Raw genomic sequence first — 14,264 nt, forward strand, 5'->3', positions numbered from 1 at the left:
TAGAATTAACAGGAAGCCAATGAAGAGAGGCCAATATGTGTGAAATATGCTCTCTCCTTCTAGTCTCCGTCAGTCACCTTCAGCAGCTCTGATGTCGGGTTTGTAGTTGTAGAGTTTGTAGTTTTGCTGGATCACCATCCATGCCTTGCCTTCTGTTGTTGCTGGCCATGCGGTCATTGATCCTCCTCCTGAAATCCTCCTTGGCCTTCCTGTCCTGATGCCTCTCTTCAGGTTGGCACGGGCTGTGCTGTAGAGAGCCCTAACACAGGCTTTGAAGGTGAAGTTTCTCTCCTTCAGTAGCTGTTTCACCTCCCTGCTCATCCAGGGTTTCGGATTGGAGTAGACCTGGATGCATTTCTCCACTGTGACCGTATCTACACAGTTCTTAATGTAACACAGTACCGTGACCGTAAATACATCCAGGTCCTCATCCTCAAAGATGTCCCAATCGGTGCTGTTGAAGCAGTCCTGCAGCTACTGAGAAGCACCATCTGACCATGTTTTGACTGTCTTTGTGGTGGTGGGAGTGGATTTCCGGAGGGGGGTATATGCAGGGATGAGTTGCAGGGAGATGTGGTCTGACTTGCCCCTGTGTGGTGCAGGTCTGAACCTGTAGACTTGCTTAATATTGATGTAAACTGTCCAGTGTATATGCTCATCTTGTGGCACATTTGAGATGTTGATAAAGTCTGGGGAGCACTGATTTTAATTCTACATGATTAAAATCCCCCACGGTAATGTGCACCGCCTCTAAATGTTGGTTTGGCTGTAGGCTAATATTGCTATGTAGGCGTCCGAGGACCAAGCTAGCATTAGCATCTGGTGGAATGTAAACAGCAGTTAGCAAGACTTCAGTAAACTCCAGAGGAAGGTAAAATGGTCGGCGTATGCAGGGCGTATAAGCCGTACTCTGGCATGCGTTGAAAATATTGTGCATGCCCAAAACTTTTCGATAGCCTTGCCATACTACGCCATATACCAGCTTGCTTTAACATGCTCTAAAACCTACCCATAACTTATTAAATGTACACCAGTGTATTTGCTGTATTTTTTTTACGTCAGCATATGCAGGCTAAATCATCTAAAAGTGCCCCGACTGCAACAGTTCAGGAGTTAGGTGAGGAATTGGACTGTAATATTGTGATTGTTATGAATAAAGAGCAACATTGAAGCTTTTAATGACTCCCTGGACTCAGTCATCTGACATGTATGGTCTGTGAATTGTCACATTTAATGAGACATTCACTTGTGTTGGCATTGACACTGAGAAGACCTTATGCAGTCAAAAAATTGCTGGACAGAAGGGTTTGGCGATGCCAGCATTTTTTGCATTGGAATGAAAGTCCAAGTCCTCACGGTCCTGCTGCTTCCAGTCTTACAGTATGGATGCGAAATTTGGATTCTAACCAGTTACCTAAGGTGAAGACTGGATGTTTGGTACTATAACTCTCTGGAGAATCCTCGGGTATCACTGCAATGACTTTGTGCTAAATGAGTGGCAAGTTAGGGAGACGCAAATGAGGTGTACATCTTGCATTGTAAGGAAACATCAGCTATGATACTGCTGCCATGTGGTGCGCCTTACCAAGCATGATCCAGCATTCACATGCTGCCGAGGACCCTAGCAGGTGAAAAAAGCCAAGGAGATGTCCACATATCACCTGGCTGAGGCAGACAGAAGACGAAATGTGTTTGCTTGGGTGATTGCCAACCAGAACCCAGGTTGATTCCATAGGGTGGTGGATGCAGAGAAGCATCACAACTAATGCTGTCGGACCTGATCTTACATGGCCTGTAATTGGTCTGAAAGCCCAAATCATCCCCCAAAAAGCTTTCACACTGTAAACAAACTATTACAATTGGATCTGGACCAAGACCACTTCTTATGGTGAGACAAGGTGTTTGGTCTAGGAGACACTTCAGAGCAGCTTTCACTCTCTGGCCAACCTAAATAGTCAAAATCCAAACCACAACCTGTCGTATGGATCTGATTCTATGTAATTACATCATATAGAATGTCTCTGATGATCTTTTGATTCAGTTCTTGCAACATTAATCATATACATATTAGTCACATGCATCTGAGTGCTCTACTCACCTTTAATGATGGTTTTGTACGTCATAAATCCCATTTTTAAACTATATGTTTAGGAAAGAATGAATGAGAGTGAACCAGGCAGCTGGCAAGGGAGTTATAAAACTCCACCTTGCTCTCAAAATAGCAATGAGATAATGCAAGCAACCTACTTTGTAATCGTCAGCACACTGGTAGTACAACAACTGAAGAAATGTGGCCAGCTCTGTGTATATGATTAACCCTGCATTAGCTTGGGAAGTTTGCACTGGTTTGTTGACGCTGATGTTGCACATGAATCTTGCATCTTCTCTTTGTCTGTGTGTGCGTGTGCGTGCACTCTGACAGCAGATGTTGAAGACAGTTACAGTATGAGCACCACTAATTTCTGAGTAATCCAGATTGTAAATTAATAATATCACCAGCAATATACAGTATGTTGTAAATGTAAAAAATCATAGAAGAAGAAGAAGAAGCTTTATTGTCATTGTACATGCATACAATCCAACCACTAGGTGCAGCTGTGCAGCCACAATGCAGCGCCTGGGGATCAACTCCAGATGTAAGGACACTGCCTTGGTCAGGGGCAAACCCTAAATAAGCATGTTTTTCACTATGTGAGGAAACTGGAGTGTAGATTCTGGAAAAAGAAAATAGCCGGTAAGAGTTCTGAAACTTTTTTTTTTGCCCGGTCTGTATTTGCATCTAAAGCCTGCTTAAAAGCAGCTGGGATAAGAAGTTGCATTCCACATTTATTTCATTAGCCTCAATCCATTGATAGCTACATCTGGGTGGTGCCATCGGCACATCTTCGTGCGAGAACCACCACTCGATCTCACCTCGCTGATCATGGGCATCCAATGTTTTCCCACACGTGCGAGATTTAAAAGAGCAGGCCAGGTCAACTAACTCCTCTGTACTACTTATGTGTGACTGGGACCCATCTGACTCCAATCAGTACATGTGCTCATGTGCTAAGCTCGGGCTTGCCGTCTGCTAAATTGTCATGGGTGGAAACATGTGTTGTGTGAACTTTGGTTCCACACATTATGCTGTGCGTATAACTTCCTACTGTACAGTGTTGGACTGTGTACCATGTATTCCATGTGCCGAATCATTGCGTGTGTACCGTATGGTTCGCTACAAATTGATGTATTGTAACACCTCTACTGTATGTATGTATATATATATATATAATATATAATATATATATATATATATATATATATTATAGCAGGCTGAAGGCAGCTGACATGAGCAGACTCAACAGCTCATCAGGAAAGCTGGCTCTGTCCTGGGGGTTGAACTGTGGTGGAGGCATCAGAAAGGAGGATGTTGAGGAAACTGCTCAGCATCTGGGACAACACCTCCCACCCTCTGTATGCCACACTGACATCCTGTCAAAGCACCTTCAGCCATAGACCGAGGTGCACCCCAGAATGCCACAGGAGGTCTTTCCTACCTGTGGCAGTAGGCTGTATAACTCCTCCCCCTTCTACAGGATGAATGCATAATTGAATAGAGTTATTCAGAGTTATTCAGTTGCTCAGAGTTATGTGCAATATTGTTGAACATCTTGTGCAAATGTCTTTAAAAACTTAGATAGAATTTTAAATCTAATGGCCATTGTTTATTTTTTTCAGATTTGATTTTAAAAAGTAAACAAATTTTTAATAGTTTTAAACTCTCTTGCAAAATTGAAAATCACAGAATTTTTTAGTTACTTATTTTTTAGACCTCTTACAGCCATATTGCAGTACCGTTATGGTCCAACAGGGGGACCACTGCCCACCTACAGTACTTTGTGCAGGACCCAGGCCTCAGTACATGGGTTCCAGTCAACGAAGATGTGTCATGGTTTTATTTTTTAGTGCAGCTGAATTTTCAACATGTTCAAAAATGTGTTCTGTAGTTGGTAAGTTAGACCTTACTTGTGTGAAGCACATTGAGACAGCTTTGTGTGATTTGGCGCTATATAAAATGTAATAATTTGAATTGAAATTGTAGCAACCTAACCTTTGACATACTTTGAAATAACCTGCCATGATGTCCATAACATTACTAGCTGTCCCATAACATCCCTGGAAGTTTTTGGAAGTGCCACAGTTCTGCAAAAGTCTCACTGTTGCTTTTTCACAACATGACACCCCCATTGCTTGGTCGCTGTCAGAGCAACCATGATCCTCAGACGGTAGTTTGTCACCGTTTGCGATTGTGAGCTTCCTTGATGCATATCGTGAAAGTACGGGATTAAAATGACTGTTCGGTAATTCACATTCATTCCTTCCCAAATAAATGAGCAGATAATGAGAATTTCTCACAAATTCAATCAACAATGACCAGATGCTTCATGACCAACATTGTTTTTATAGCACATTTTACTTAAAAAAAAAAGTTAGCTCACCCTTTAATGTCAGTGAATGACAACTTTCACAAATACAGTGGCTTGCAAAAGTATTCATACCCTTGGTATTTCAAGAATTTAAATTTGTTTATGACATTTCTAATACAAAATAAAAAGACTACAAAAAAATAAAAAATTCTAAAAATTATTTTCCTTAGACCCAAACTGAAAGTAAATCTCTATAACTTGATATAAATTTATTAAAATATAAAAGCCAAGATGATGGGTTGCATAAGTAATCAGCCCCTTTGGTATAAAACCTGTAAATAATCTATTTTATTTGCCACTTTTCTTCAGAAAAAGTCAGAGGATGGATACATGAACATCTCCAAGTCAATGAATATATCTTGAACTTTATTTACATCTGTTATAAAGAAATTCAATCAGTATGGCACTCTATGGTAAATCTGCATGGAGTAGACAGTTCTCAAAAACTGAATGACTGTGCAAGAAGGAGAAGAAGTGAGGAAAGCCACCAAGACACCCAGGCAACCCAGAAGAAGTTATAGGCTTCTCTGGCTGTGATTGGCGAAATTGTGCACAGTGCATGTTTTGCATTTTGTATCCCCAGTTATACAGCTTCATGATGAAGTGGTACAGAGGAAGGTTTTCTTTCACCAAACATTAAATCCAGGCTTGCATCTCAGATGTACCTTCTGGCAAATTGTAGCTGAACTTTCAGGTCTTCTTTTTAAGAAAACCCTTCTCTGTACCACTTCATCATGAAGCTGCATAACTGGTGATACAAAATGCAAAATATGCACTGTGCACAATTTCTCCAGTCACAGTCACAGAAGCCTATAACTTTTTCTGGGTTGTCTGGGTCCTCTGGTGGCTTTCCTCACTCTTCTCCTTCTTGTACAGTCACTCAGTTTTTGAGAACTGTCTTCTCCACACAGATTTACCACAGAGTGCCATACTGTTTGTATTTCCTTCATAACTGATGTAAATAAAGTCCAAGACATATTCAGTGACTTGGAAATGTTCATGTATCCATCCCCTGATTTGTCTGAAGAAAACTGGCAATAAAAGTGATTAGTTACATGGTATTTTGGGGGGTGAGTACTTATGCAATCCATCATCTTGGCTTTTATATTTTTAATGAATGCATATAAAGTTGTAGAGATCTACATTCAGTTTGAGTCGAAGGAAGATCATTTTAGAAATTATTTATTTTTTTGTTTTTTTAGTTTTTAAGTTTTTGTATTTGAAATGACATAAAACAAATTTAAAAATTGTTAATACCAAAGGTATGAATACTTTTGCAAAGCCACTGTAGATGATTTATTGATTGCTGAGATGTTGTATAATATGGTCAGCAGGGCGCATCGTTATAATGACAGCTTGGATTTCTGTGTGCAGAGAAGACGACCTACCGGTCAGTGAGACCTTTATAGAAATCACTGACAGAAGCTGACTGAGAACAGCAGGATGATGTTAACCAGTGTTGAATAATTCACCTGTGGTTCAGCACCTCGTCTGTGTGGCGTTTACAAGGTCAGTGGGTGCAGGAGGCTGGGCTTCAGGAGAACCTGTGCAGGCTGACGAGCAGTCTCAAGACGCGCGCGCGCGCGCGCGCGTGTGTGTGTCATGAGTTATAGAAGCAGTCCGATGGCTCAAAGAGGCGCGCAAGGCAACAGTATAAAGAGGACGCACTTAACTCAGAGCGCGTTTATTTTCCGTGTGACGTGGGAGCGAGTGAGCGCATCCAGCTGAGCGCGTCCGTCCGTCCGTGCGCCGCGGGGAGCGCAGCGCCTCTGACCGCTTTCCAACCGGGACACGGACACGCAGAGCGATGGTCGTGGTGAATTATCCGCCGGCTCTGTGTTTTCTCCGGGGAGTGCTGAAGCCAGACCCACCCGAGTCACAGCAGCACCAGCGCCGTGTCACCGTGACCGTGTGTGAGCGCAGGGACTCGCACTTTACCATGTCCTGAGACGCGGCGGCGGGGGAAGCTGCGAACATGATGACAGTGAGTACGGCCTCTTTGGAGCACGGATCTGTCACGTGCCAGGCTACTTTCGTCACGGGGCTGTGTGGTTTTGGGGGCGTTGCTGGCCGGAGGACGGATGCCGGTCCTCCTGGGACTTTTTGGGCGCGAGAACATTAGGCCCACGCAGTCATTCCGGAGCGTGGGCCTAATGACTGTGTCCGAATGTCCAGTCCGAATGACTGTGCAGATTGAAGATGCACCATTAGCTGCAGGTTTACGATCGATTCCAAAAGTAAAGCGGCTTTCATTTGACAGTTTACGGAGCGTGAAAGTGTCATTTTGCGCGCAAGCGGCACTTGGGCGCAGACTGGGCGCGGGTTTGCGGCGGTGCCCCGTGGACGGAGGGTGGAGGTGCTTTATGACGTAAATTAAACGCTTCCCCAGCAAACAGCCGCCTGGATGCGGGTGGAGATCGGTGCAGCTGTCAGTCTGCGAGCGCGGTGTGTGTGCGTGTGCGCGCGCGTGTTTATCCCACAGAGGATCATCTTCAGACAGACGATCCCGTGCTCACACCGTGCATGCTCTCTCTCTGTCTCTCTAAATCATTTATTTTTAAACTGATGCCGTGAAGTCGAGAAAACGATCGGGGATCGAGACCTGACATGCGATCAGTTTGAGTCATTAGTCGGACTTCCTCGTTCAGGAAGTCCACCCGCCTCCTAAATCCAGTTTTTTGTCTTTCTTTTCGATAACGCACTTAAAGCCAGCATGACGGACTGAGCGATAAAAGAAGGCACACAACAACAAATACTTCATCTAACCAGTTTTATTTATAACTGTACTGCAGTTTGTTTGTTTCTTCCGTGCCTGGGTTCATTCCATTAAGATGATGTGCCTTTTAACACACACACACACACACACAACACACACCACACACACACACACACACACACACACACACACACACACACACACACACAGAGAGAGAGAGAGAGAGAGCAGTTCCAAAATTTAATTTAATTTTGAAAATTTGGAGGTAGCAGTTGCAACCGCACGTTCACATTATCCTCTGAAGTGACCTGAACCCTATTATTCTTTATTCATTCATTGATTTATGTGGCACAGAGTTTAGTATGATCATCCACATAAGATGTATTATTCAGCTTTCCATTTGTTCAGTGTTTGTGAGCTGTATTGTTTCATCTCACCACCTAAGCTCAAAACTCATGGTATCTGATAGGAGGCAGGACTCTAACCCTTCGGCTGCTCCCTTGGTTTTCACTCGGGTCACAGGGGGCAGCACTCTATCCATCAGGATAAAATCTATACAGCACTTTGGCGTTGGGGAGTGAGGTTCACTTAACCTCTCTGCCACAGCCACCCTGCCTGGCCTCTGTTGCCTGTTAGCATAAAGGTTGAGTGACCTGAATCAGTTTTTTTTATGCTGCACAGATGTGATCTTTTCTGATTGATTGAGAAAAGGCCAACTCTGTTTGTTTGTTTGTTTGTTCGTGACTACTTGCATATGTTGTCATCCCAGGATTAAGAACTGATTCTAAGGTCCGGTGCATTTCATGTGAACATTTCACATGAAATGTTCCAGTCAAGATTATATAGAGCAGGAATGACAACATTATGGATCTTTATATAGGCCTCTTGTTTAAATGGCTCTGATTAAAACAAAAAGGAAATTCAGTTTGAGCAGAATTACAATCAGGGTAAATTTTCAATGGGAAACCAAAAAATATGGCCATATTTTTGCTGTTGTTATACATTCTGTTACCATAAAATTACAACAGACAGACGCAATTCTTATGGCACAGTCAGATTGGCTGTTTTGATATACTTAGAAAGTAGCTCCTGTTGACATTCCCAATAACACTCAACAATGGACCCAAGAACCACTCAAATTAAGAGATTGTCAGTAAGTGGTGTATAAGTGATTCAAGTAAACTTGCTGCAGTCACCAATTGTCTTGTATTTTGAGTTTTTCATAGGTAACAACAGAATCTATGAATGGTATAAAATCTGTAGTAGGAGTCATGCGCAACTAGTCTTCTGTCATCTAAACCTTTGTTTTCAGTAACTTATGGTAATGAAAACAAACTAAATAACTGCTTTATTACTTTGAAGCCGTTATAGTTTGAAAATCCCTGCATACATTTTATGTCATAATTAATTTAACACTATCTTGTTTAACTCTACAATTTTGGTTTTGAGTTGGTTCCCTTGCATATGTGGTTCTAGCTGTGATTCAGAACTGATTCTTATATCATCTTTGTAGGTCACACACAAACAGGATGCACACCACATACAAACATGAATGTGAACTGTCCAGATTCAAGTTACTTAATCCAGTAATGTGAACATGCCATAAGTGATCTGATATGAACATTTATGCAGTCAAATTGTCAAAAATCAGATACAAGTCAAGTCTGAATCAAATTTAGCAATACATCAGTATGGGGGGGGGGGGGGGGGATCTGTTTTTGTTTGTTCATACATGAAAAAATCAGATTCAGGTCACTTCTTCTAGTAATGTAACACAGCCTTAGATGAATGTTACTTGTGACCAGAAGGTCAGTGATGCTGCCATCACTGTAGTGCCCTTGAACAAGGTACTGAATCCCCAGCAGTTCCGTGGAGCTGTTCCTCGGCCAACAGTTCAGACTCTCGCAGATTCCAGGTTTGAATGTGAACATGACGTATTTAGAAAAGAGTGACACTTACTCTCAGTCCTCCTGTGCTGGATCAATAAAGGGTAAGGATGCTCTTCAAAATATAAATAAAACAACATGAATAAATGTTTTATTCCAGAGATGTGTTGCTGTTGCTTGAAATCTGAGTGTCATAAGAACAAACCACTTAAATTTGCAGCATCACAATAGAACAAACCAATCATGGGGGTCTGTGGGCGGGGCTTCGGTTCAACTTGCTCCTGGTTTTCATGGATGAAGCAGCGAAAATCCATTTCAGCAAAAATAAATCTTTAAGAAAAAATGCAGAAAACAAAATATTATTTGCATATATGCTTTTAAACCAGCACCCAGATGTACCTTTAAAAAACAAAACAAATATTAAGACATTGCAAACATGATGCTTCTCATTCGCCCTATTGACGTATCCCATAATCCCTGCGTGCCACGAGAGTCGCCTACAGTCAAACAACATATAGAGAATCAACACGATGACAGTTGTAAATTAATATTATACTACAAAAATGTATTTTTTATGCTTTTTCGTCACGTTAATAAGAGACCTGCTGCATGATACCCTGAAAACTTGCTAAAACAATTTCGAACAAATAATCCGTGTCTGCTACGTTTAATCTGGGTGGAATTTAATAAACGCAAATCAAATTCAGACATATATAACATATATATTAGCAGGGTTGGGTAGGATTACTTTGAAATGTAATCCAAAAGCAATCAGATTACAAGTACTCCAAATGTATGTACATACATACAAGAGCAAACTTCACTTTCCTGCAGAACGACATGATCAGGAAGCAAGCGTGGCTCCAAGCAGCTCCCACTGAAAATCACAGAGAGACAGCCTGTGATTCTCCCATGTTTACATAACAACAAACGCAATAATGTCTATAAACCCAGAGAATATATTCCATGAGAGTTTTAGGCACAATATAAAAACAGTTTTATGTTGCAGTGTTAATGGTGACTGTCTGTGTCCAGTTAAAGTGCAGCGTGATCAGAGCGTCTCAATGCGTTCTCAATGTTACTGAGATCTCGCGGCGCGGCGACCTCTCCGAGGTTTTGTGGGATTTGAAACGTCAATAGGGTGGATGGGAACACATGAGCATCCTCAGCAACATCTGCAGACTTTTCTAATAATTTGATTTGAACTTTGGAACAGCTGTCTTTTGTGAAAGCCTCAAGTGGCTTCTCTGGAAGTATTTGGGTCGCGCTCACACCTACAGCAGCTTCACTTATGTCCTCTTTGGCTGCGGCTCAAAGTGAGATCATAATTTAATGGAGAAATGCAGAACAGAGTGGCTTGTGTCTTTACACCACATCAGCAATTTGTATATTTAGTCCACAAGATGCTGAGTCACATATTGTAGATATTTTCTGACGTCAGCGGCTGAGGCGCATGCAGCTGTGGTGTTTATGGCTCAGTGCAAGGTTTTAATAAATATTATTGTCCCATTGTCAGCATTGATAATCATGAATATTACCTTCACGTCTGCTGTGAAACACCAGTGTTCATAATTACTTTCTTTTTAGGGGAACTCAGTGCAGATCATGTAGGAATCAAGTCTTTCATTTCTGTTTGCCCTGAGAGAAATTTGATACTCCTTGCTTTTCATTAACTTTTACAAAGTGGCGTATGTGTTCCTGTGGAGGAAGGAAGCCCTCGGTACACAGAGGCTCCAGTCAGGAGGAGATTTGTGGAGGTTTTCATAAAAAGCACACATACTAAACTATTAATGAATATAAATGAAAAATTAATTTTAACAGTAACAGACACAAATACCTTGACACATAAATGCTCAATTAATGTTTTAAATTATGTGTGTAAAGCTGTTTCACTGCCCAGCTTCAAAACTGTTGTAAAAGTTCAAAGTGTCTTGTTAGACTGGAACACAGGAATGTTTAATTTTCCAGGTAAAACAAAATCACATGTCCAGTATTGGTTGGCGATATAAAAGAAAATGTACCTGTTTGAGCTTTACATTCAGTTCACTATTTGTGAATGCTGTCACACTGGTTCAGAACCAGAAACCTGTGCTATGCTATTTATGCTATGCTAACAAAAACATAGCATATTCTTCTTCTGGGCTTCATCTATTTTATGCATTCAAATTTATTAATTTATATAGCGCCATTTCATGACCATATTGCCTCAAGGTGCTTCACACGACACAGAAAAACACAACAAAAGAATTAAAAGATTAAAACATGATAAAAAGCAATCCATAAAAAATAAATAAAAAATAAGAAATACATAATAACATACATAAAATACATAAAATAATACATAAAATACATAAAATGTCAAAAGTCTGGCAGCAGCATTTTGAAACAGTTGAAGACCCCTAATGCTGGACTTCGGTAAACCCGAAAATAAAGCATTGCAATAGTCCAATCTGGAAGAGATAAATGCATTTATCAGAGTCTCTGCATCAGCCATAGACAGGATGGGACAAATCTTCGCTATATTTCGCAGATGAAAGAAAGCAGTCCTCGTAATGTCCCTGATATGGAGGTCAAAGGACAAAGTAGGATCAAAAATTACACCAAGATTCCTCACTTTGTCCGTATGATGTATAACACATGAACCTAAGCTAAGTGCTAGCTGTTCTGATTGATGCTGCCCCCAGTGGTGAACGAAAGGTGAGCAGAAGCAGCACTAGTATGCTGCAGCACAGTAGCAAAAACCTGAAGAAGGTCTCTGTTTTTTTATTGGGGTGTGTTTGATTGGTTGCTTGTTTGTTTGCCTTTTAGCTGGATAGCTCAAAAGTAGCATCTGTTCATCTGCTCTCATTTGCACTTGGGGTCATCACAGCAAGTCCAACGCAGATCTGCATGTTGAATTGGCACAAATTTTTATGCCGGATGTCCTTTCTGACACATCTCCACATTACATAGGGAAACATGGCAGGGGTGGGGTTTGAACTGGGAACTTTCCGCACTAAAACCAAGTGCACTAATCACTTGGCCACCACCCCTGCTTGAATAACTTAAAATTAACAAATGAAATTGTTGAGCAGATAGATAATATTCTGGAAGATAAGTGATTCAGTTTTGGAGCAGATCTAGGTAGAATATATTCTGGGCCTGAGATTCAGAAGAATTTAGCAATAACATTTAATTCAGACTGTTGTGATGTTCAAAATGATGCTCAATAAATTCAGTACATTTGGTGAGCAAATGGATAATGTCCTACAAAATAAGGAATTTTATTTTGAGACTTTATCCAGAACATATTTTGGACCCAGGATCCAGAAGAAAATTTACTTTAGGGACATTTAATTTAAAAAAAATATAATAATGATAATGAGCTTTGGTAGCATTTTGTGACCAGATGAATAATGTCCAAGGAAATAATTTATGTAAATTTTTAGATGACCTAGAACATATTATTATTATTATAATACATAGTTTGAGTTAAATATGTATTTGAATGCCACTTTTGTTTACTCTAATTTATCATGGAAAATTGTGTCCATTAAACAAGAATTGTTTGGGATTGCATCGTATCACACAGAATCATATCATTGAAAAATCAAAAGTATTGTTCCTGGATCCCATCTTAACCCGTGTATATACTGTAGATACATAGAATTTTGTTTTAGAAGACAGAGATGAACACCCCCAGCAAATATTCAGATCAGAGTCAAGTGCTTTCTCTGCAGTACAGATCCAAAAAGTAGGTGGTGGGATATTATTCCTACACATCCATGCTCCACCTTCAAGTGTTGCACAAGCGCACACTCATTGGAGAATGTTGACGATTATTTGAGAAGAGTTGCATGAGAGCGATGGTGCCTCAGCGCGTAAACCACAAGGGTGTTTGGGTTGAACAGTCATCATTTTGTTAAGCAGACTGACTGAGAATGACAGCAGACAGTAACCTGAAAAACCCCTCAGGAAGGAAGGTTTTCTGCCAGGAAAGGAAGATGGTTTTTGTGGTTATTGGTATCAGACCACAACATGGTGTGAAAAATCTAGACCTGCACACTTCCCTACATTCTCTGTTTAATTTCCCCCTTCTTTCTTCCTCTTCCTCCTCGTTCTCTTCTCTCTCGCCGCTGTTCTTGATCCAACATTGATATAACTCATGTTTTGTTTGTCGTCGCCCTCGCTGACTTGTTCATTTTCTCTCTTTTCTTTTGTTCTTGCAGGATTACCGGGAGGATGGCATGGACCTGGGGAGTGATGCATCCAGTCGCTCCAGCTCAGAGTCCAACTCCAACAAGGTTACACCTTGTTCCCCTTCTCTTGATCTGGCCACTTTGGAGGACTACAAATCCTCCCCCTCCCTGGACCTGGTTACCTTAGATGACTATGAGGAGGATGAGGACTACCAAGAATATAAGAAGAAGGTGATAGAGGAGTGGGAGAGCGAGTACGGGGAGGATTATACTTCCCCACTGCCCCCTGGTCAGGAAGAAGGAGGGGTAGGTCTGGAGGAGCTTGGAGGAAACTACGAGAAGACCGCAAACACCTGCAGCCTGGCTGAAGGGTTCCACGATATGAAGACCATCCTGCCCCTCTCGACCCCCGGTGGTCACACTGCCACCTCCGTCTCAGCCATCCCACAAGAACTGAAACAGAATGGCAACCTGATTTTACCCAGGAGTGAACCGCTTCAGTCCCCTGAGGCAACACATGGGGGCACAGGGACTCGAAAGACGAGCCACCGCAGCTCCAGTCGTGGCAGCGCGAGCCGTGGCTTAGGTGGGTGCGGTGGAGCGACTGGGGGACGGATGGGTGGGTATGGTGAGGAGGAGCATTTGGATGACGAGCCTCTACCCACCATGGACTGGGCAGCTCTGGAAAGACACCTGGCTGGGCTGCAGTGCAGAGAGCAGGAAAACCAGAACCTCAACCAAAACCAGAACCACAACATGGGCAGGACAAACTACACCTCAGTAAGTGTGATCGTTTCTGTGGAGCACTGAGCTTCTTTTTCTAGTTGCAAACGTGACTCTAGAGTGGGGCTTCATACGTATGCCTTATCACATGTCTGTTTATGTATCACGTCCCATATCATGCCCCGATGTATCTGTATCAGCCCGCACGTAATAACATGTTTATCACATATTACAACAAAAATAAAGAATAATCCTACACATGAATCATGTAGTACGAATAACACAGGTAAATCAT

General features: G+C 41.7%; 1 protein-coding gene across 4 annotated transcripts in view; it reads left to right on the plus strand.

Moving 5' to 3' along the window:
• The window catches only part of schip1 (schwannomin interacting protein 1), a 1,140,784-nt gene that overhangs the window by 956,381 nt on the left and 170,139 nt on the right, over positions 1-14,264 (plus strand). For 3 of the 4 annotated variants that reach the window (XM_034168281.1, XM_034168282.1, XM_034168283.1), the window contains exon 9: positions 13,277-14,026. In XM_034168281.1, the coding sequence (XP_034024172.1) occupies positions 13,277-14,026 (750 nt within the window). Of the gene's footprint in view, positions 1-6,300; positions 6,451-13,276; positions 14,027-14,264 lie in introns of those variants that run through there. The other variant, XM_034168284.1, reaches the window with a different exon arrangement.

The sequence above is a fragment of the Thalassophryne amazonica genome, chromosome 4 (assembly GCF_902500255.1).
Source record: "Thalassophryne amazonica chromosome 4, fThaAma1.1, whole genome shotgun sequence".
NCBI lineage: Eukaryota > Metazoa > Chordata > Actinopteri > Batrachoidiformes > Batrachoididae > Thalassophryne > Thalassophryne amazonica.